The 23,849-nt window shown below is 40.0% G+C and overlaps 2 protein-coding genes across 2 annotated transcripts; one reads left to right on the forward strand and one right to left on the reverse strand.

Annotated features, from left to right (window-relative positions):
• Positions 1-402: 402 nt before the first annotated feature.
• mfsd9 (major facilitator superfamily domain containing 9) lies at positions 403-14,764 on the reverse strand. Its single transcript, XM_034110100.2, has 6 exons — positions 14,418-14,764; positions 13,162-13,249; positions 5,711-5,754; positions 4,358-4,487; positions 2,885-3,094; positions 403-2,217 (listed from the first exon to the last, which is right to left on the reverse strand). Exons 1-6 carry the CDS (start codon positions 14,502-14,504, stop codon positions 1,367-1,369), a joined length of 1,410 nt encoding a protein of 469 aa, XP_033965991.1. The 5' UTR covers positions 14,505-14,764; the 3' UTR covers positions 403-1,366.
• A 1,404-nt stretch (positions 14,765-16,168) lies between these two features.
• tmem182a (transmembrane protein 182a) lies at positions 16,169-22,307 on the forward strand. The gene is made up of 5 exons (XM_034110101.2): positions 16,169-16,536; positions 18,499-18,622; positions 20,115-20,213; positions 20,311-20,448; positions 20,916-22,307. Exons 1-5 carry the CDS (start codon positions 16,387-16,389, stop codon positions 21,140-21,142), a joined length of 738 nt encoding a protein of 245 aa, XP_033965992.1. The 5' UTR covers positions 16,169-16,386; the 3' UTR covers positions 21,143-22,307.
• Positions 22,308-23,849: the final 1,542 nt, after the last annotated feature.

A 23,849-nucleotide genomic window follows, 5' to 3' on the forward strand; every position in this document is an offset into this window, starting at 1 on the left:
CTTAGTGGATACGTTCTCTTTAATAGTCCCTTTAGCTAGGTTACAGCATACTCAAACACCTTCAATCAGAAAACACATTTATGGCTGTCAATATAGAGATAGTAGGATTAAACTACCCCATGTGTTCAATTCTCTAGCTCCTTAAAGATTGTGCTTTTGCACTCTAAGGGAAATGCACAGAGCTGCTCATCAATTCCCAATTGTGTGATTTGAACCATCAAGTCAACGCAGGGGAATTTTGACATTCAGTTGTAATGACGAAATGTCCCACAGAGGGGCCGCCACAAAAGTAAAAGCCATAAGAAGACGAGAAGTGTTAACAGTATGTGTGATAGAGTTCAACTCGACATCCAAACTGCAGCATTGATTTCAGTGCATCATATACGACTCGAGATTGTGTACAAAATGTTATTTATTTGTTGTTTTGGGCGTGAATCGGAATAGTGTTTCATGGATTCACTCAACGTTACACAAATTAAGACAATTTTCTTTCTTAGCCAGTGGTTGTTTTGTTAAAAAAAACAGTGGTTACATATTCCCCTAACTGGTAACCCTAACTTTAAAAAATGACTATCAATAATATCTTAAACTCTCATTTACTATCCCGAGATGGAACAAATAAAACAATGTAATTAGAAACTAGAACAAACATTTGCTCCGATACCACTTTAATAACCATTTGAAATGCAGAGCAATGTTGAGAAACACCTGGCATTGAGGTAAGATGTGTATATGTATTGCCATCTTGGTTCGTGCTAACCTACAACAGTGTGATCGACCTCGGGCAGGACGGCAGCCCAGTTTCAGCTACAGGTTCACCTTATGAAGGAATGTTAATGCTTTACTGTCTGAATCTGAAGGGAGGGTCAGCTCGTCTTCAAGGGGACATGTTTTTGGCTTCACAATTGTATTTGTGGGATTCTACTTGAACACCGTTAATATTCGTAACACTAAAGAAAGGCATTTGAATAATACATCCTAATATTTCAGTTATTTGAATTGCAGTGTATAATCAGCAACTTCACAGTAACTTCCGGGACTTTGGACAATATAGTGGTTTGAGAATATAAGAACTAGTTGTTTAGTGTTATGTGCCGACACAATGTTTCTGTGGGATCAAACTTCAGCACAGGAGCAGATTTAACTTCTTGGTCCTGCGCTTGAGTTTTGAATCCGTCCTCCCCGAGAGAACGGCTGCAGTGCTGGGGAGCCATGTTGACCCTGTTGAGTCGCCATATCAACAGATATTGCCTTTGAGCAGGAAATAACGTCCCACTATGAGTCTTCATCTTCACAGCTGGCCTCAAAATAAGAGCACTTCTCTGAGTGGTAGATTTGCACTCATTTCCATCATTTTTAAAGTCCGTTACTCAGCGTTTTCATTCTTCTTCGTCCTCCCCCTGCCGTCCCATTTGGGGATCCTGACGAGCAGCAGACCTACAGCTGCCAGCGCTAACAGCACTCCCAGACTGGGGGGGCCACAGGGGCTGAACTCCTGAGCCAGACCTGAGAGGAGGGGGGCGAGGACCCGTCCCACTGCTGTCACCGACTGCCCCGCCCCGATCAGAGTCCCGCTGGCCTGCACCCCCCCTCTCTGCAGCTCCAGGTCCGTGATGCACGTCCGTCCGATAGAGGTGGAGATGGCAAAGAAGGTGGAGCTGACCAGCACCTGCGCCACGCTGGGGGCCGCGGCGTAGAGGAAGATGAGCAAGCAGGTGAGGAGCGTGGAGTGCAGCAGCAGAGCGGCCATGTTGTTCCCATACAGCTGCGTGACGGGCCCCACCAGGAACCCAGCCAGGGCCCCCAGGGTGCTGCTGTAGCTGATCAGGTAGCCCGTCACCTTCGGTGTGAGGGAGAAACGCTCCTCCATGGCCAGGGAGAAGTTACTGTAGTACAGCATGATGGCTATGGCCATCAGAAGGCGCACCAGGAAGAGGTCCCACATGTCGGAGGAGGCCACCGTGTGGATCTTAGAGCCCACCGAGGACAGCTGTCTCCAGGCCGGCTGCAGCAGAGACACCTCCCTCCAGTGGGGAGCAGCTCTGGAGCCCGGCTCAGTCTCGGCTGGTGACACTGGGTGGTGACTATTTGCATGAGAGCCATTGAGCACTGACTTCCTGCAGTTGCTGTCATGACAACCTTTGCTTGTGTCATTGTTGGAGTTGGTTTCTTTACGGTGAATCAGTGTCTCGCTCCATGGGAGCATCAATACAAGCCCTGGAATAAAAAATGCTCGATGTTAGATACATATTTCAGTAATGCATAATAAACATGCTTTTAATGCATTATAATCTGCTTATACCACTGTAGAATTATAGGTATATATATTTTATAATGGCTTATAAGGTCAAGTATTCTAACCTTTAATTATAGCTTTTGCAAGGATCATGTATCAATGTATTATAATAGGAAATAAATACATTGTAATATTTGTATAGTGCATGTGATTGTAAGTTCGTCTAAGAGGTCATTGTTTGCTTTACATAAAGTAAAACATGTTTAATGAAATTGAAAAATGATGATACTTGGACATAGATAGAGCCACTATAAAATAATTATAATATCATGTGTTGTGGTTAGTGTTGTATGATAATAAAGCAATATATTATCATACAACTGCTTATAATTATACAGTGCATTAATCAGATTACAACCCCAATATGTAAATAAAAACATGGGTGTTATAGAAAGTGTTTCATTATATTTCCAAAAATATACTGTATATAATACTATAAAACAACCGTTTCCTCTATAAAGCATACCATTCATCATTATTGTATGTGTTCATTCTCAGGACAGTGCTGCAGCTTACGAAGTAAAAGAGGCATACATGTTTATATATTTGAACGCACGTTGATTTCAGATGTCAGAGTTGTGTACCCACCTGCATTAGCCAGGAAGATGACTGCACAGGTGAAGGAGGAGGTGTAGAATCCGCCCTCATGCTCCGTCAGGTACCCTCCCACCACAGGGCCGAGGATGAAGCCCACGCTGGAGGCTGCGTTGAAGTGTCCCATCACCAGGGGGCGCTCTGCCTCAGAGACCAGGTCCGACAGCAGCGCCCTGCAGATGGACAGGGAGTGCTTGAACAGCCCTGAGAGGGAAGACGGGCACAGTGAGGCTAACACGCTGAAGCTGCCATTAAAGGGTAGAAGTGGTGGCTTTGTGCAGATGCTTTAAATGACTATATTTCACCCAAGAGTTAAGAAATAGAGGAACTGTCTGTCGCAGTTTTTTTTTTGGTTTCAGTACAAAATGAGAAGTAAACCAAAGTAGGAATTACAGCTCTTCTATTCTGCTTTAGCTCAATTCTTAAACACCAATAGTTTACAATAACTTCAAATAGCTGAACAGTTGGACACGTTTGTGGAGTTATGTCTAAAGAATAGATGTAATTGTCTACGATGTGCACCCTAACCCCTTGCACTTGGGATTCTCAGTGAAATTGTCTTCCAATCTTCCAAACTGATTTGACACATCACATGCAGAATCATTCATAATAGAGAGGCTGTGTGATAGTGTGCTGGAATTTCGAATCAGGGGGTTGCAAGTTCGAGTCCCACTGCAGTCAGCATGTCGTTGTGTCCCTGCCTGGGCAAGACACTTCACCTCAAATTACTCCTGGTTGCTTTGGATAAAAGCGTCTAACAAATGACATGGAAAGTAATAATATTATCAAATAAGATGTACTTTATTGATCCCAAATTGGGAAATGTTTGTGTCAGACATGGTGTTACATAAAGTGTGATTTTTTTACTGAAATAATTGCTGGTTATTTCACTTTCTCTTTGTCCTCTTCTGAATGTTTACAGTGTGAATATGGCTTTACATGAGGGATCAAAGGTGAGTTTTCCGTTTACAGACCATGTAAACACAGACACATTGCACTGTGCACTATAGTTTGTACATTATTAACTTCACCCAGTAAACTTTTCCCTACGATTGTCCTTAGTGACTTTTGGTAAGGATATTAGATCCTTTTAGGTCTAAAGACTATCAAACAACAATACTGTACATTTATCCCAATTGGCTAATTTCAGAATTTATAATTGTGTTGAATTGAACCATTATCAGCTTTAAAATAATAATTGGTGGTGCATGTAGCAACAAAGCATGATCAGTGAAGAACATGTGTGACATAATGGCAATATTTGATGAGTATTTGAAAATATTGTTAAATACAGATCTATAGACATCAATAGACCCATTTCACAACAGACATGGTGACTTGTCAGAAGGGGAAAAGCAAAGGTGGTACTCCTGACATTTACAATGAAAAGGTGAAACTCGGCCATCATGGATTGTTTTTGCTGTGACTTTCCGACATGTCAAAATGTTCTCCATGTTCAGGACTCACCCACAGGGATCCGTGCCAGGACAAACAGAGCGATGCTGCTGGACATCCCCAGCAGACCATAACCCAGAGCGCTCAGCAGCAGGCAGGTCAGCAGGGAGTACCTCCGCCCCACCACATCACTCCAGCTGCCCTGACAACCACACACAGCGAATAACACACAGAAATTAACACTTTTACACTTTGTACAGAAGAACACATTACACATGTTTGTGGATCATTTGTACAGTCCTGTTGAAATGCATGTGTTTGTGCATGTGTGTATTTCAACAGAATGAAAACTGAATTTGCCATAGCGGAAATATCTTCTTGACAAAAGAAGACAAACAGAAGTGTGTCTCTGTACACAAGTAGTTTACAAAGATGTTAAATAAAGAGAAAATCCCCCAAAGCTCACACACTAGCAGCCAGCCTGTTAAGTCTTTACTTTTGCCTGATCTCTCTCTGTCACACACACACACACACACACACACACACACACACACACACACACACACACACACACACACACACACACACACACACACACACACACACACACACACACACACACACACACACACACACACACACACACACACACACACACACACACACACACACACACACACACACACACACACACACACACACACACACACACACACACACACACACACACACACACACACACACACACACACACACACACACACACACACACACACACACACACACACACACACACACACACACACACACACACACACACACACACACACACACATCTGATGAAATAATGAAATTAGGACCAATTGGGTTTGCCGAGTTCTGGGTGTAGCCTGGTGGGATTATCATAGAGACCCAGCTGTTCCCTACGTGCATCAGGATTTAACCGGCCTGCACAGGGGAACCAACAGATGACTCCTTATCCCTTTAATTTGTCGCATGACCGCTGAGAATTAAACCAATTTCACACGAGATGGGGGCGGCGGGAGAATGACGCGGATAACGGAGAATCTTGAGTCAGATGCCATGATTATTTTAGAGAGAGCACTGTGCATATTTTGAGTAATTTTCTTAACTGCGTCAACATGTTTCTAATCATCATGGTTGAATCACGGATAAATTATCTCCCTTGGTTTTAAGTCAGGCGTGTCGAATGGTAAAAGAACAATATCATTGTGCATGTGGCTAACCAGCAGTAGCGTGTGTGTGACTGTGTAGAGACTGGGTGTATTTGTGACCACAGCCTCAAACATTGTTTATTGTTTTCATGAAATACCAGGAATGACATTGAATGTGAGCATGCCTTGTCAAGCAGGATGTGTCGGATGGAGACAGAGATATTTTGGGCAGAAAAAAGTGTATACTTACAACTATTGTGCTTGAGAAGAGCTGCAAGATCCCATATGTAGATCCTGCAGAAGATTCATATTTGATTTAAATCACATGAGTAATATAAAGCACAGAGCAGACGCTATGTGTGTTCAGATTGTAACAATACCTCCAGTATTACAACAGCACAATGGGATATTGTGGATTATTACACAGTACACATACTCACAGTATACAGTACAGTAAGTCTCACATAAGTTAAGCTTGTACTCAACATTGCATTTAGGTGGCAACACATGTTCTATAAGCAATTCAACTACAAATTAATTGAGCATGTACCAGAAAGGGTACAAATTGTATATCACAATAACCTAGACACATTTCCAACCAACAGTCTAAAATGATGGTGGACTGAGAGCTCAACCTATTCAAACTTAAAGGGGCCCTATGATGCTCATTTCCAGGTTCATATCTGTATTTAGTGTCTCTACTGTGACGTGTCTCCATGCTTTAATGTTCAAAAAGCTCTTTATTTTCTCATACTGCCTGTGCTGCAGCACCTCTTTTCACCCTCTGTCTGAAACCAGAGCCCAGTCTGCTCTGATTGGTTAGCTGGCCAGCTCTGTTGTGATTGGTCAACTACTTATAGATGTCCCACCCTTTAGCCTATCACGTACAATGTGTTGGAGCGCCGGCCAATAGAATTGCGAGTGTTACGCAGTGATGTGACTGTGGGGGAAACTTCTGTACAATGCAGGAGGAGTCACCGACTCAAAGGAGACACGGGGAGAGCTGGAGCTTTGATGTCAAACACTGATGGGTTTATTTGGAGCTTCGGCCGGAGAATTCACAAAACAAGTCAAAGAGTCAGAGGTTCTGACTTCACGGTAGAGTTGCCACGTCAATTATTTGGCTCAAAGTCATATAGTATATTGTAGTGCCGAGAGATAGGGAGTCGGAGGCGGTGCAATGAAGGTGCAAAAGGGTACTTTATATAAGAGCTGTTGTCCGGTTGCAGTCCGGGAAGAAGAGAGAGAAGCCAGGAGGGCACACAATATATATAGCAAACACCTAACGTGTCCGTGTGGGAACAAAACCCCAACTGTAGTTCCATGTGTGAATTATGAACCCCAGTGTATTAATGAGTGGTCACTACAATATCCTATAATGCTGGTGGGTTTGTCTCTTTACTGTATCTTTTAGAAAGGCTCACTTACAGAAAATGACTCAGGGTGCATCTGAGATTAGAGGGGGTGCAAGGGTAAAGTGCTATTTTGATAAGTGGGAAGTTGACCTGACCAACCCTGTCTCCTAAAAATTACGTTCCCACAGAACTAAACTGCATTCTCAATTACGTTTAGCTAGAAACGTATTTTCTCCCACGTTACGTTAGTTATGAACGTATCTCAAATACGTTTATTTTCTACATATCTTCTAGAAACGTATTTTCTTCCACGTTACGTTTGTTATGAACGTATCTCAAATACGTTTATTTTCTACATATCTTCTAGAAGCATATTTACTTCCACGTTACGTTAGTTATGAATGTAACTTAAATACGTTTATTTTCTACATATCTTTGCCATTTATTGTCTTGCTTATAATAATGATAATTAGTTATTTATAAATATCATTTTAGAGCACACCTTTGAAATCGACAATCGGGCTCGATATATGGTTAAATTAAAATCAGTAGGCGAGGCTGTAATTTCGCCAGCTGTTACTCTCATGAGCGAGGCAGAACATAATAGTTTTAACATGCCAAAAAGCTGCTGTGTCGTTTATTGCACCTCAAACATTAAAACAAATCCAGAGTTACGTGTTTCTGTACTTCCTCTAAGAAGAAAGGACAGTAACAGAAGATCTCTGTGACTTCAGGCTTGATCGCCGTTCAAATGACAGCGCTGGTTTCCCCAAAAGTGGGCGGGGCTGTAAAGTGAAGTAGATTTACTCTCATCTATTATTCAAAACCATTCTATTTATTCTAACGTAAATTACATGCCAGTGTTTTATCTTTTATTTATTTGTTTTTATTTTAAATCGTATAATGTCTGACTTTTTTTCCGTCTGTGAGGAAAAGAAATGGGGCTCAGAGCCTCAAAATACTGAAATCTGTATTTTTTTTAAATCTTTTCCTTCTAATTTATTATTCTTTTCTAAATAACACACTGTTATTTACTCAACAATAACACACAATTATCCTTGTTTTTATTTATTCATTTAATTCTATAATCTTGGGCTTTTTAGCCGTAAATAAAGTCACCGGAAACAGACGGGACATTTTGAGCGATACACACCACAAACCCACTAAACTGATTACCCAAGATCCTCAGCTTGAAGCTTTTTGATTGGATGTTTTAGCCGCAATGCACGCTGGGATATGGTGTTGATATGATATGGAGATATGATATCCGACAACGAAAAATAAAATAATACCTAATTCAGAGTGTGCTTGCTTTTCTCTTTGGAAGTCATCACATAACGGCATTGTAATACACGGTTCGGCTGCATTACATATTACACATCTGCCGTAATTCTTTATTTATAGAGAGAGACAAACAGGAGAACTGCTGCCAAAACTGAATACTTGACGTGGATCATAAATATATCAACAATTAAACAACATCTTCAATTTCTTTTCACAAAATACGTCTCCTTGCAGTATCAATAGTAATTCGGCTGACTTTTATATTTGATCCAATTGGTATATAGGTTATATTTACACCATAACGGTGCACAGCTGATAAAAAAGGACTTGTAGTTTTTAAAGATATTACTGATTTTCTTTGAATATAAGAATCTAAATACTGAGTTGAGAGAATAGTCAGGGGATTTGGGTGATGGGAGACACATCTATGGAATCACAATTTCAATAGCTTACTATTAAATGACGGATAGCCTATGCCTTTCTGTCTGTGATGTTTTACAAATCAGATATTAATGTGAAGAAGTAAAACAAGAGAAATAGTACAGCAATATCCTGTAAAATTATGTAAAAACATGAATAAAACTACACATCTTCAGATGTTATACATAAGTGTCTACACTAATAATACAAAGTTATTATTAGTGTGCTGTGTGTACCTTGTGTGCACCGCCTAGTGGTTAAAGCATGTTATTGAATTATTTTTGTTGAATAATCTTATTTGATCAAAACAATATTAAGAGTACATACTTTCATAGGGGGAAAGTAGAAGGTCAATGATAGAAATATAGAATATAAAAAGTCAAGAAGATACTAAGTGATCTCTACAATAAAACAGTTTAGTGCTGGATGTACAAAGATATTAATAGGAGGATGTGCAAAACAGAAAAACGAATTAACCTTTATTAACACATTAAAAAATACTTTAGGTTAAGGTCTTCTTTTAAACAAGAAAAAAGCTCTGGGGGTATCTATCTACAGATGAATATTAAGCCTGACAAAGTACTTAACGTCTAAAATATTGCTTTCCTGCAATGTTAACTATGTTGAAACACTTATTTTAAATGATATTATACACATTAATTATACTCTTATGTATGTAGATAGAATAAGAAATGTGCAGAATATGACAGTTTAATGGTGGAGGTACACACATATTGATAGATGTCTGTTGAGGAACCTGCGACCCAAGTTGTGTATAAGATCAATAGACCTTAGAAAACCTTGAAATCTTGAAAGGGATATGCAAAATAGCCATTATACAGTTTTTAATTAACTATTAGTAGAGAATAACGAGTAATGAATATACTTTATAAAGATCTGCAGATAAATGTTTAGTCTTCTCAAGCACCAACTATCAAATATCTCTCCTGATTGTTGGCACTTGACAATCACCTTCCCTGAATTGTATTCAGGTGTAACTAAAGTCTGCTTTAAGGGTTGTTTATATTCCACATCATTAATCAGAATCTGCAAAGTAACTAAACTAAATGTAGTGGAGTAAAAATACCAGGTTAACCTCTGAATTGTAGTGGAGTAGAATAACAAAGTAACAATGAGCTGTCGTGTGGGTATATATTAATGCTGCCCATTATGGATACAAGCGATTTTCACCCATTTAGTAATTACATGTTTTAAATGTGTACACACCAATGTGTTTCCTATCGCCTAAACCTCCAGGGCTGTACACAGTTTAATACTGTCAACTTCTACATTTGGGAAAAACGTCTTTTAAAACTACAATTCCCAGTAGAGACGTGCCATAGAGAATATGTTGCGAAACACCAGCATGTGTAGTTCTGGTGGGGCGTTCGAGTCCAGTTTTGAATAGTCTGCCGTGGTTTCGTTCCATTTCAAAGAGCTTGACGCTCGGCGTAACCTTGGCGCAACATCACGGGGTTTGTCAACGGGACTGTAGTCCCAAACGATAGCTGGGGATTATGGGTAGTGTAGTGTCTTGGGCCATCCTAAATCTCGAAATGTCCCGTCTGTTTCTGGTGACTTTATTTACGGCTAAAAAGCATGCTAAAATGCCCAAGATTATAGAATTAAACGAATAAATAAAAACAAGGATAATTGTGTGCTATTGTTGAGTAAATAACAGTGTGTTATTTAGAAAAGAATAACAAATTAGAAGGAAGAGATTTTAAAAAATACAGATTTCAGTATTTTGAATCTCTAAACCCCATTTCTTTTCCTCAAAGACGACAAAAAAAGTCCGACATTATACGATTTAAAATAAAAACAAATAAATAAAAAGATAAAGCACTGGCATGTAATACGTTAGAATAAATAGAATGGTTTTGAATAATAGATGACAGTAAAATCTACTTCACTTTACAGCCCCGCCCACTTTTGGGGAAACCAAGGCTGTCATTTGAACGGCGATCAAGCCTGAAGCCACAGAGCTCTTCTGTTACTGTCCTTTCTTCTTAGAGGAAGTACAGAAACACGTAACTCTGGATTTGTTTTAATGTTTGAGGTGCAATGAACGACACAGCAGCTTTTTGGCATGTTAAAACTATTATGTTCTGCCTCGCACATGAGAGTAACAGCTGGCGAAATTACAGCCTCGCCTACTGATTTTAATTTAACCATATATCGAGCCCGATTGTCGATTTCAAAGGTGTGCTCTAAAATGATATTTATAAATGACTATTATCATTATTATAAGCAAGACAATAAATGGCAAAGATATGTAGAAAATAAACGTATTTCAGATACGTTCATAAGGAACGTAACCTGGGAGAAAACATGTTTCAAGAAGATATGTAGAAAATAAACGTATTTGAGATACGTTCATGACAAACGTAACGTGGGAGTAAATACGTTTCTAGCTAAACGTAATTGAGAATGCAGTTTAGTTCTGTGGGAACGTAATTTTTAGGAGACAGGGTTGACCTGACACCCTCTAGGGCGGTCCGGGAGCATGCTCCCCCGGGAAGATTTTTTTTTTAAATATTGAAGTTAGATGCATTCATCTGGTGCACTTTGAGAGCAAAATGAAGAGATGTATGGATACCTCTCAACATCCATAATGAAACAACTGTAAACAGATTTATTTTTTCTTTATGGATATAAAATAAAGTAAAGCCTGACTCCTACTGGCGGCTGGTTAAATGACTCCTCGTCCCTGAGTACACTCACCATCTTTCAGCAGGAAAGGAGAGAGGGAATCCTTGTCCGGCGACAACTGCTGTCTTTTCGCACTATTATTAAGCCACGCTAACATTTTCGAAATGCTAACGTTATGTGATGTCTTTTCTGCTCTAGTCTATCGCTGCGGCGCGTCATAGATGCGTCATGAGATGCGTCATGAGATGCGTCATGCAGGCCATCGGGAGGACCGGGAGGTTTCCCGATGGCCTGGCCTGCTAAGTGGCCTGCTGGCCTGAGGATTCTTTTTTTTATGTGTGTATTGTGAACGCACGCAACGCTGCGCAAATGTGGGTCTGACTCTGCCTCACAGAGGGTGACTGGCTGTCTACATGATGTGTCCTGCCCACATGGCCACTTTCATACAGATCATACACTAAAGCCCTCGATTGGTCTCTGTGTGTCATTCAAGCTCGGGAGGGTGTGTGTTAGTGTATGTGTGGCGCGAGCGAGCGAGAGAGAAAGCGCACGCACCAATTACGTGTATTGTTGTTGTTAGCATCTGGTGCTAGCTAGCTGCGCTAACGGATATAAGGAGCTTTTTCAACAACAAGGTGGAGGAGAGTCCTCTCCTGTCAGACTGAGAGGCTGATAACTACAGCTCAGGTGAGCTAAAGGACTCTCTGAGTGTTTAGATAGTTAACTTAGTCCAAGTTATCTCTGTGCGTCTCAAAGGGTTTGGTTTTGATACACTTTTAAAACTTGTTGAGAGCTAAAACTAGTCTTTGCTGCTGCCTCAAAGAGGAGCAGGGGAAGAGGAGGGAGACAGGCGAGGCTGGTTCAGGAGCCCAGACACACTCACAACTATAAATGAACCAAAAACAAATAAATAAACAAGTTTCAATGTTTTTCATATTGGATATGGGATGTTATTGGTTATGGCCATGTTCTTATGATTATATGATTATTTAAATGTATACAGTTCTGTTTCATATGGGTGTAGTCTCTTTATTTCCCCCTCAAAGTGCACCAGATTGATGCATTTAAGTCCAACATTTAATAACAAATCTTACCAGGGGAGCATGCCCCCGGACCCCCCTATAGGATTTGAGGTCCACCCCCACTTAAAATATGTTCGCATGAATAGGTTCATAAATGGATTTGCACATTTTTTTTAAATAGTAACCCATGTCCATATGTTTATTTTTGGGTAGTAGATTTAGAGGGCTATCACTATGGGCAGCAACGCTGTAAATATTGACAAATAAATCCAGCAAAATGGCACAAAAAAACTGGTAGTGGCCTGGCTGGGTGTATAATTCCCGGCCTGACTTATTGTCCCAGTCCGGCCCTGGCGTCATGAGATGTCGCCAGCCGCGGGCATTTTACTGAAGTGCCGGTACCACATGGGTAAAAATCAGAAGTGCCGGTGCTGCGTACCGATGAGTACCGGCCCAATTCAAGCACTGGTTCAGAGAGAATAATCAACATTGTGCATAACAAGATAGAATCATCAGCTGAGGCCAGCAGGCAGGAACAGGGAGACAAAACACTGAGAGCACAGCAGCCAAGGTTACAGGTGCGTGTGCTCAGTCAGGACAGTATGAACTGATAAACTGGGTCAAAGTTATGGACCTTGGAAAATATTTCCCCAACAGTGACTATGTTATTGAAGAACACGAAGGAGTCCAATGGAGCCCAAAAAGCGTAATAGGGCATGATTTTGGCACTTATATTTACTGTATGAAACATACAGTATACAGTATGTGGTGCATATTACAAATGTTTTGTGAACTCATGACAATAATTCTCTGAATGTAAGACTCGATAAAACATTAGATTATCGGCCTCCGTGTTCGTGTTAATTCTCGCTAGCAGATAATGATTTGGTCATGAGACTTTTCAGAGCTTGTCAGCTTATCAAGCGGGACTCTACAGCTATGATGTAACTTAATAGATTACAACTCACCTACAACACCAGCCACAGTGGGACTTGCTCCAAGAGCTTTCACATGATGGCTGAGCAGCGGGATGATCATGCTCACCCCAAACAAATCCTGAAGAAAACAAGGAAATGAAGGAGAGAGATTAAAGTTATGTCCCAGGTGTATCCAGCTGTTATAATTTAAACTTTAAATCACACAAGAAACCCTTTTGAACTAAGAAAAACAGAGTTGCAACAAAACAGAGATCAGTGCAGCTCTTGCCAAACTCTTGATTGGAGTCACACAGCAGTTCATACAGCGCTCTAACACTACTCATTACACTAATTGCTTACTGCCCCTAAGAGTTTCTGCGTGCCAAACATCTGGGCACTTTAAATCACATTTAGCCAGATATGCAGGCTGAAAAACACCTTGGAATCTAGCCATGTTTAGAGTTACACATGATTACGAGTTGGGTTTCTCAATGTTCTTAAATGTAAGGAAGAAAGTCAACTTTGAAGCATATTTTACTGACAGCGATGCTCAGAAGAGACAGCAGGTGTCGGCTTTGTTATTTTATATCTCCCCAATTTAGAGGCTAGGGTTATATATTACAACATACACACCGTGTGTATTTGTATGTACAGATAGTATTAATAGCATTATTGTATTTCTAGTGGCCAGAAAGTATTGATGCATCTATTACAAATAATTTCAAATATGTGTGCTAATGATCCCCTATACTAATCAATAAAATGATGATACATACAGTATGTCCCTGCTTTCTACAGTACTTGTATTGTATAGTAGCTTTTACAGATGAGTCTGCAGGTATCAAAGGTAACACACAACTACACAATGACTACATTTACATCTTTACAACCCATGCTTTAAAATGTAATTCCATATTACACCTACGGGTGACAGGTGAATGTTTTAAGGGGTTTGTGCAAGTATGCTGTTTAGGTTCAAGGGAATTTGAGCTATGCTATGACATCGACTTTTGCTGCTGACATGAAAAATTCCTGAGAAAATATGTTCATGTTTTGGCAAACCTTCATACCTTTAAATTCAACAGACTTTTAGCACTTTTAAGAGCTGCTTTGCAAACCCCAAACTATAACATTTTCATTTTAAATCACATGCAAACACCTTGAGGGTGCCTTTGCCGTTTTTGTATGATCTGAACATGAAGCACATGTATTATCTCTGAATTGGTTTGTTTTATTACATCATACGTTTCGAGTTATGAAACTATGACATGACAGCTCACTCAGTACAGTCTCAGTTAGCTACTCACCATGAAGCCCACCACATAGATGCATTGTATAATCCTCGTCCGTCCTCCTGGTTTCTGATATAAGGTGCTACATTTCTGGTTGTTCATCCTCCCGCAGTGACAGCACGGCTGCAGGAAAAGCGGAAGCTCTCATCCGCTCCACTGAAAACTCTCCAAACACACCGAGCACGGCAGCCTCCCGGTGGAAATATCATGTGCAGGGGTCAGCGCGAGACTTCTCCGTATCAACCGTCTGAAGAAATACGGTAGGTGTAAATATGAGACGGATTCTAAAGAGATAAGACACGTCCTGTGGCGAATCTGACTGTTAGTGAAGAGGTTGATTTATTAGGTCTGAACTGCCGTGTTGTCTGCTCTCTGACCTATGAGGTGAATCCCCCACGGATAATAGGAGAGTTGGTATCGTCCGCTGACGTCACAATCCTGGATCGGGAAGTTGATTCATAAAATATATAGATAAGACATAAACATTATCTTAAACCTTAACAAATCACAGAATAACTTAATTGTAACCGCATTTAGAACAATTCAATATACAAATCTGACTATATTGATATATTACATTGTCTAAAGACTATTTAAGCAATGGAAATGTTTTGTGTCTACATTTTAAGCTACATGACACCAATATGAAAAGGTGTTTTTTTGTCGAATTGTAAACTTATTTTTTGGTTGGAAGATAACAAAAAGAGTAGACAATAAAATAAGAATCACATACACCAGTAAGACTAGGTACATAACACAGAATACACAGTATATATCCAACAAATGTTAATTTCTAAATGTTTTAGATATTCAAAACAATTTTTGTAAACATTTTTTGCAATGATAAACTGGACTATTTAACACTTTGTATATCTATTTAGTTTTCACCTGTAACATTTAGAAAGACTGAGATTTCAGTTACTTTTCCACCATCTGCTGGACAGATTGAGGCATCCAACATGTTAAAAACGGCACAAAAACACACACATAATTTAAGGGGGGTTTACAGTCACTTGAAGGCTGCCATATTCAAATATTCAAAGCCATGGACTATATTTCTGTTTTATAGCAAAGTAAATATTTCCAATCCTCTTAGGTTTTTTACTTAGCAATATTGGTCATGACTGCAGAGCAGTGGATGTGGGAGGAGTTTTACTATCTGAGTGTGGCCTGGCTCACATCAGAGTGTAAATGTGTCTTTGTCTGCTATACATGTAGGGTGACTGCCATATGTTTCCTCTCAATTCACACTGGCGGTTACAAACCACAGCAACAGATTTTACAACCTCTTTGTTTAAGGTTCAAACAGGTTCAAAGCTTTTGTTGTCATGATCATGAAGTACCTTTATAAACTGATATGCTAATTAACAGTTTAAATGTATTTTCTGTACATTGTCTAACATTTTTAGAAGATGTTGTTTTGGAAAAATATGTATTATATTTCTATAACCATTTGAACTTTATACTGTTTCATTGATATTTACTTTAGTGTTCTGGTGGTGTGATACAGTAAGGATAGGATGCATTTACAGTCATTTTCATCCCCCTGTTTACAGGAAACGACATGTGTCTGTTTACATGAGCTTATAGCAGGGTGTTGTGGGATACTGAAACTCTTCTTCTGTCCTTTCAGTCTCTCCCTGCCCTCACATTCCCGTGCAGACGATGGGTGTCCAGTTGCCGCCAGTTATTTCTGCGCAGCTGATCCCCTCCCTTCACAATCTCCAACTGCTCAACACACTCAGTGGAGAGGAGTGTGTGGAGGAATCAGATCCCAAATATAGCCCAGGGTGTTGGTCGGGTGGGTGGGCTGACTGCAGACCCCAGCAGGGTCCAAAGGGAATCATGTGCACAACCTTGTCTTCACATAACACAGACAGAGGGACAGGAGAGGATCCATAAACCCAGCTGGAGCACAGTGGGTGTACTGGAAGGAGTTTGCTTGCTGTAGTTGGAGGGGAAAGTTGCTGGCCTATCTCGGACCATGAAGCTTAACGTGGCGTTGTTTTTTGCGGGGCTCTTCGGGGCGTTGGCAGCTGTGTTCACCCTCCTCTCGTTTGGGACAGATTACTGGCTGATGGCTTCAGAGAGCTGCCACCCAAACCCTGGAGATGTTGGTGGTGTGACAGTCGAGGTGGGTGTTCAGACAGCAGCACATCAGTCATCGTTTGTCATGTCTGGAATAATAGTTATCATGTGTTTTTAGGTTGAAAAACATTCATAGGCCTATTTGTCCTTAAATCAGCTACTCTAACAGGACAGGGCAGTACTTATATTATATTCACTGGTGGAGGGGAGTCAGATCTTTCATGAGGTAAAAGTGCCATAATTGTTCAAATACTCCTTTACAGGTGAAAGGCCTATATTCTAATTCTTACTCAAATAAAAGTACAGAAGTAGTAACGTGTATTTAAGTAAATGTCTTACTGTCTATTTTAAAAATCAGTTGCTTCAAACATTCTCTCATTATATGAGCTGCAGTGTGAAGAAGCATCCCCTCATGACTTCTTCATGTAATCGGACACTGTTTAATGTAGTGTGTGTGCAGCTATGCAGTGATTGAGACTTGCTTGTGGTCCTATGATAGAAATACAAATACCAGTAGTCCCTGTGGCATGGAACTGTATTAAATATCACCGAGCAGAACATACTTCGCTTTTCATAGTGGGCAGTGACAGGAATGGAGACATGATATCACCACAATAACATTGGTAGCACGTAGTAAGTACAGTAATGAAATGTGAATATATATATATTTTCAATTGAATCTATATCCTAACTATGGCATAATAAGGTGTGGCAATAAGTGCATTGACCATAATACATATTTTTTGAGCGGACCTTGTAGTTATCTTATCTTATCTGGATTGTCAGCATCCGATAGTATTTTCTAGTTTTCTCTCTCAATTATTTTGCTTTTCACCCCTTGATGATTTTCCCTTGAATCATTTGCTCAAATATATTTGAAGGCATGAAAAGGCTAAAACTATTCACTAATGTAGAGGAAAAGGTCATTATTGTATGGTTGTCTTTAGACATTTGAATCCTTTTTTGAAAAATAAACATGTCTATGGTTTTTCTCAAATGTTATTTACTACTTTTGACACCTCAGGTTTATCTCACCACCCCTTTGAAGGGTTCCTGACCCCAATACTGGGCTTCTACAACTCTTTAAAGGCAGATTTAAAAATAAAACACGCCTGCTTAGATTAACATAATAAAACATGACAGTCCAGCTTCATTACAGCTGCTCTCATTGCACTGAGAGGTGATTTATTGAGGACCGCACAGGCGATGAAGGAGTTTTTGCTCACGTGCAAAAATAGTGACCACCAGAGATCACGAGGCCTTGGTTTGCACGCTCGCTCGGCACCAACAAACCTGCCGGAGGTTGAAGGCGCTCGCTCAGCTCATTCCTGACCTGACAGCTTCACACCTGCCGCCGCACATGATCAGCGACAGCTCTCAGGAGTACACATCCATCAATACGCTTACTCAAACCTTACTCTGCAGACTTGAGAATATGTTAAAGGTCACGTATTATGCTAAATCCACCTTTTCACGTCTCTTCTACATCAACATGTGTCCCCTCTTCTCCATGTCTCTTCTACATCAACATGTGTCCCCTCTGTGTGAAGAGATTCTGAAAGCTTCAGGAAAAAGATTCTCTCTCTTTTTGTCCTGATCCATTTCTATAAAAACCTGTCTGAAAATGAGCTGATCAGATTTTGGCCACTTTATGATGTCATAACGATGTTTTGGCTTGTGTGACCATTAGCCAATCACCAACCAAGGTAACCCCACCCTCCTTATCACCTGAATCTCCTCCTAGAGCACCATTGTGTTCTTTTTAACCAAATCTCTCTCAGAGGGGCGTGGGGAGGGGCTCCTTATTTTCATCTAAAGTAACAGACAGAGAATCAGCACTTTTGAAACAGGGCTGAAACAGAGGGAATTATGGGTAATGATCTGTTTGGTGTTTGGAGCCCAACACTTCAGAGACATGTTTTGTATATATCTGAGACGTATACTATATTGATGATAAATAGTATATTAGGGGACCTTTAAGTAATAAGTCATTCTTCCGTCTCTTCAGCGTGGCGATGCGGTGGTGCAGGAAGGCGCTCCCGACGTCACTCTGTACCATGAAGGGTTTTTCTGGAAGTGTTCGTTTGGAGGCAGCGCTGGAGATGAAGACCTGATGTGGAAGCTCTGGTTCAGTAAGTCACACATGATGTTGCTTCCTTAGTTCATTCATCCTTTTAATGTGTTGCCTTTGGTTTGACTTTCTAATCATTTCCACTGTTTTATAACAAAGACGTTGCACAGTCATTCATTTCACCCTTTTAAATAACTTGTTTAGTTTCTTCTGACCGAATACAAATCCAATAGGATGGAATCTATACAGTTGAAGCAAGGCATTTTTATTTAGAGAGCAACATTGTGACACATGAAAACTCAAAGCCCTGTAAATACAACTTGTATGATGTTAACAAAACATTGAATTTGCTTTTAAAAGATAAAAAAGCAGTTAACAAATAAAGACACTGCATTTCTTTAAAAGCAATTCAAAATGAAAAAGCAGCATTCTTTTAAAAACGAGTTAAATAAGTTAAAGCATTAAACAGTAAAACAAATGTAATCCATGATTTAAATTGTTGTTCTTTTTAAGCATTGAAGAAGTTAGTACATAACACATAAAGCAGATTAGGGTGATTACCATAGATCGTTATTATTGCATCATAAGGAAAACAATTATTATTATTATTCATTGTTTTTAACCATTCATTTTCCTATGACTGGTGCTTTCCCGAAGTCGTTGAGTTCAGGAACCCAGTCTCCTCCAGAGTCACATGGCAGCACGATACATTTCAGTTTTTCCTTTGCTGCTAATCCGTCAATATCCGTATGATGCTTTAATGGTAGAAACGCCCTCATGTGTTTAGGCGCTGGGCCATGTGATGTTATTCTGGTTGTCTGGTGATAGTGCGTCGTCTATTTCAGAGTTTCTTGCTTTGAATGGTGGCTCATTGTCAGAAACGACCTCTGGCACTGAGCGGATTTCACATGGTGGAAGGAAAGAGAGAAGAGAGACGTGAGGGGAAAAGTGCAGATGACACTGTTTTCAAACTTGAATCTATGAGAGTAAAAGGATTGCAGTCAGTCTTCACCTTATACTGTTTATATGTTTCATTTTTAAGTGATGTCCTCTATTTGACCTCTGTATATAAAAAAAGGCTAAATATAAGAGGCTTTTTGGGGGTTTTCCCTTTCCTGTAGTGTGTTATATAAGTTTCTGTGCATGTCAATGGTCTGCAAAGACTAAAATCCCAACGTTCCCTCCAGAGCGAGCTACTCTCCCACACTCACCCCCTTCCTCCTTTGGACTCCGTTGATTACTTCTACAACATAGTGACATCACTACGTAACACTCAAAGTCTATTGGCTAGCGCTCCAACACATTGTACGTGATAGGCTAAGGGGCGGGGCATCTCTAAGCGGTTGACCAATCACAACAGAGCCGGCCAGCCAACCAATCAGAGCAGACTGGGCTCTGGTTTCAGACAGAGGGTGAAAAGAGGTGCTGCAGCACAGGCAGTATGAGAAGAATGAAGAGCTTTTTGAACATTAAAGCATGGAGACAAGTCAGAGTAGAGACACTACAGATATGAACCTGAATATTAGCCTGAAATGTATTCTTTCTCTCCCCAGCAAACCAGCCTCACTCCAAAGTGTGCACGCACGCCTACCTCTTCCCATTCCCCGTGTCTCAACATTCCCACAATGCAACAGAGTATGACTCGGCCATCAGTAAGTGTCTTTTTAAGTTATGTTAGAGAGTGAGTTTATATTCTTCAGTGATGCAATGGCGTTGTTTACAGTCGTGTTTAACGTGTCTGTTGTCCAGTCTACAGAGGTTTCTGGAGCATCTTCATGCTGATCGGAGTGGCCGCCGTGTTGCTCGGGGGTCTCTTCATCATCTGTGCGGCTCCGTTCGCCAGCCACCGTTTATATAAAGCAGGCGGGAGCCTCTTCCTGGCATCAGGTGAGGTTTCAAATGGTTACATCTATTAGAAAAACTTTAAGTGCACTTTTTAAGGGGGCCTTGACGTTTTCGAAATGTTCTCCCATTGCCTGCTACTGGTCAAAGACGTTTGCTTGAATGTCTCTCATGGTTTCAATAAAAAACTGTTCTTGGCCCAAGATTGTATTCAGTATTTCACAAAAAAAGCAAGATGAGAGAATATTTTAAATATTGATAAAACATGTATAGAACTTACCAAACTAAATTGTGTATAGTACCTTAAACAGCCTCATTGAACCAAGAGTGTTACTAACGTCAGACATACAAAAATATATCAGTCGCATGGGACATTTCTTTCTACAGAACAAGCTAGCTTACAATACTTCTGAATATTAAGGACTTTTACCTGTCATGGCTTACTTTCAAATTGTTGTGTTGGTATTTCTGTTTTGGATCATAAAGTGAGTTTTAACCCCCCCCCCCCCCAGGCCTGTTCCTGCTGTGTGTGGTGGTGATGTACGTGCTGTGGGTGCAGGTGTTGGACGTGGTGGAGCTCTACATCGAGCACCAGCGCTCCACAGTGTGTGCAGACTTCCAGCTCTCCCTCCACTACGGGCTGTCCTTCATGTTCGCTCCCGTCGGCATCTTCTTCTGCTTCCTGGCCGGCCTCCTCTTCCTCCTCATCGGCCGAACCATCCAGATCAACTGCAACTGAATTCCCCCAGCAGCAGGTTGGATGATGGGACTCTTTGTTTTACCATCAGACCTGACATTTTCCCCACTTTGTCTGCTATGTAAATAAAGACTATTTATATGGAAGCTCTGGGTATAAACAAAAGTGTGCCTTCATCGATCCAGCCTGAGATGTTTTCATTTGAGCTGCCTAACATTCAGTTGTATGTTATTCTCAACCAGCCTGATCACATATTACAATACATTTAATATAGCAGATCATATATTACCCAAAGTTAGTTGCATTCAGACATGAAGATACATCCTCAAACAGAAGGTGGAAAAAAGGTTGTGAGGGTTTTGAGTGGATGCTAATGACATTTATCAGGGAGAATATGAACACACACCATTATATACAGTATGTAATGCTTTGTAGTTTTTAAATACAGACGATTACATACAAGCGCACAGCTAAAAGTCTCAGGCTTCAACAATGAAAGGTCCAATATACTTAACAAAAAAAGGAAAATCATAACATAGTGCATTATATAGATTGACAAAATGGTTCAAGAAACTTGCAGGTATACAGAAAAAGATATACAAATAGGATAGATACACAACAGCGGAACAGTGCATAGAAAATTCAGTATACAATTGAAGCCTATTGTATGTAAAAAAAACATCTCGTGATTTTTTTCGTATCCATATTAACAGTTTCAAAGTGCTGTACAGATCATAAAGCCCTGGAGAAAAGTGAACTTTTTGATATTGGGCTTTTGTCAATGACTATATTTGAACAACAGCAGGTTCATTGATAGATACGGAGCTCGTGGAACAGAGACATATCACATGTGTGTTTGAAGCATCCGTGTGCTGTTGGTTTTGGTCTTATTTTGACAATGAGAACACTTTTGTAATATCATAACATATTATATTTCACTGAGTGTCACATGCTTTATCTGCAACACTATTTAACTATGTACATATCCTGAAACGCTGTTATTTGTTTTGAGTTTCTTGGTCCCAGCACAGTTTCTGTTTCTAAATCGAGCTTGAAGCGTGATTGACTTTCTACGTTTATTTAACTATTTCCTGTTTATGTTGTTGAGTTTCTGTCGTCTTGTTTTGTGTGTGACAGCATCATTATCTGTCCAAATTATTTTTCCTCCTGTTATCTGTTTGCTAATAAAAAGAAGAGTTAAAGTGAACCTGTGATGCATTAAATTAATCACTTTGTCTTTGTAGCTGTCAAAAAAAGTTGAAGGAATGTGTGCTCCCAAATTCAGGCTTCAGCCAACAATCAAAAGTCTAATTTTAACCAAAAAAAATAAAAATAAAATACATTTTAGATGAAAATAATCAATATTTCCAAATCGGCGATGGGTTGCAATCACATGTTAAATGATGTGACAAACAGTGAACATGTGATCAGACAAACAACAGGGACCAATCAGGGGAACACCTTATGCTATGGAATAAATGAATCCCTTGTTCAATGGGATAATTCCAACACATATTTAGAAAAACACAAACAATGGAACTAAAACACCACAAGAGGGCACTGCTGTCTCACTTAATTCACACATCATGCGACACCCGGAGAGGCAGAAACCTATTTTGCTTATCGAGAGTCATGTGTCTATGTGCAGTGTAGGCCAATGTGCCGTATGCATTTAATCACAAGTTGAGAGGAAGGATCCGTAGATGAAAGAACTCACACCTCTGCTGACAGACGGAGGGTAATTTCACTCTTGAATGGAGCATTTGATCAGGATCTGAATGGACTCCAGTGTCGCTCCTCATGTGTCTGTATCAACTCTCTGCCTTTCCAGCTTTATAATATGCTTATCATACAGAGAGAAATGCATCTGTGGATGCCCGGATGCAGGATGTAGCGGCACAATGTAGGCATTGATTACTTTGTGAGATTGACTATGCCTTTACAGAAAACTCTTTAGGATGGAGATTCACACTTTCAAATTTGAGGATTTCAAATAGCTGTCCGCACTGCCACACCGATGCTTACTTCAGCCATGAGAGAAACTACACCGGGTTACTGCAGTGCAACGCTCGTTCAAAAGTGAAAGGACACTGGGTTATACAAAACAATGGATTTCTCATGATTACTATGTACAGTGTTGGATCCTTTACTTTAGTAAAACTTTAGTAAAACTACAAATATGGTCTTCAAATACTCCAAAACAAGTAAAAGTCATGATTTCAAATGCTACAAAAGTAAAAGTAGAATAGTATTAGCATCTAAAAGTTCTTACGTCCCTTTTCAGAATAATATCAAGAATTTCTGCAACATTTTCTCCAAGTTTTGCAGAATGGATCTTTCACAGTAACATATTTTTATGTTGCTTATTTTCAGTAGCAATTTAGTGTTGTGGTCGATGTGGACCAAATGTATACTTTAAATACTGTGTTTACTATTACAGTACTGCATTATACCATGTCAGTTTATGTATATGTACAAAATAACTGCAAGTGTTAAAATATATGTAGTGGAGTAAAAAGTACACTATTTGCCTCTAGAATTTTTAAATACTTTCCACCGTTGGAAAAGTAAAGCAGTTCTTGTAATGCCATCAGCTGTTAGTTTATAAAGGCCATTGTGCTGATTGATAAAGTTCCTTTTGCATAGAAAATACGTGAAATTGTTTAAAAGTGGACTTATATCTCTAACCAATCAGAGCAGACTGGGCTCTGGTTTCAGACAGAGGGTGAAAAGAGCTGCTGCAGCATTA

This window comes from Pseudochaenichthys georgianus, chromosome 21 (assembly GCF_902827115.2).
Source record: "Pseudochaenichthys georgianus chromosome 21, fPseGeo1.2, whole genome shotgun sequence".
In the NCBI taxonomy this organism is placed as follows: Eukaryota; Metazoa; Chordata; class Actinopteri; order Perciformes; family Channichthyidae; genus Pseudochaenichthys; species Pseudochaenichthys georgianus.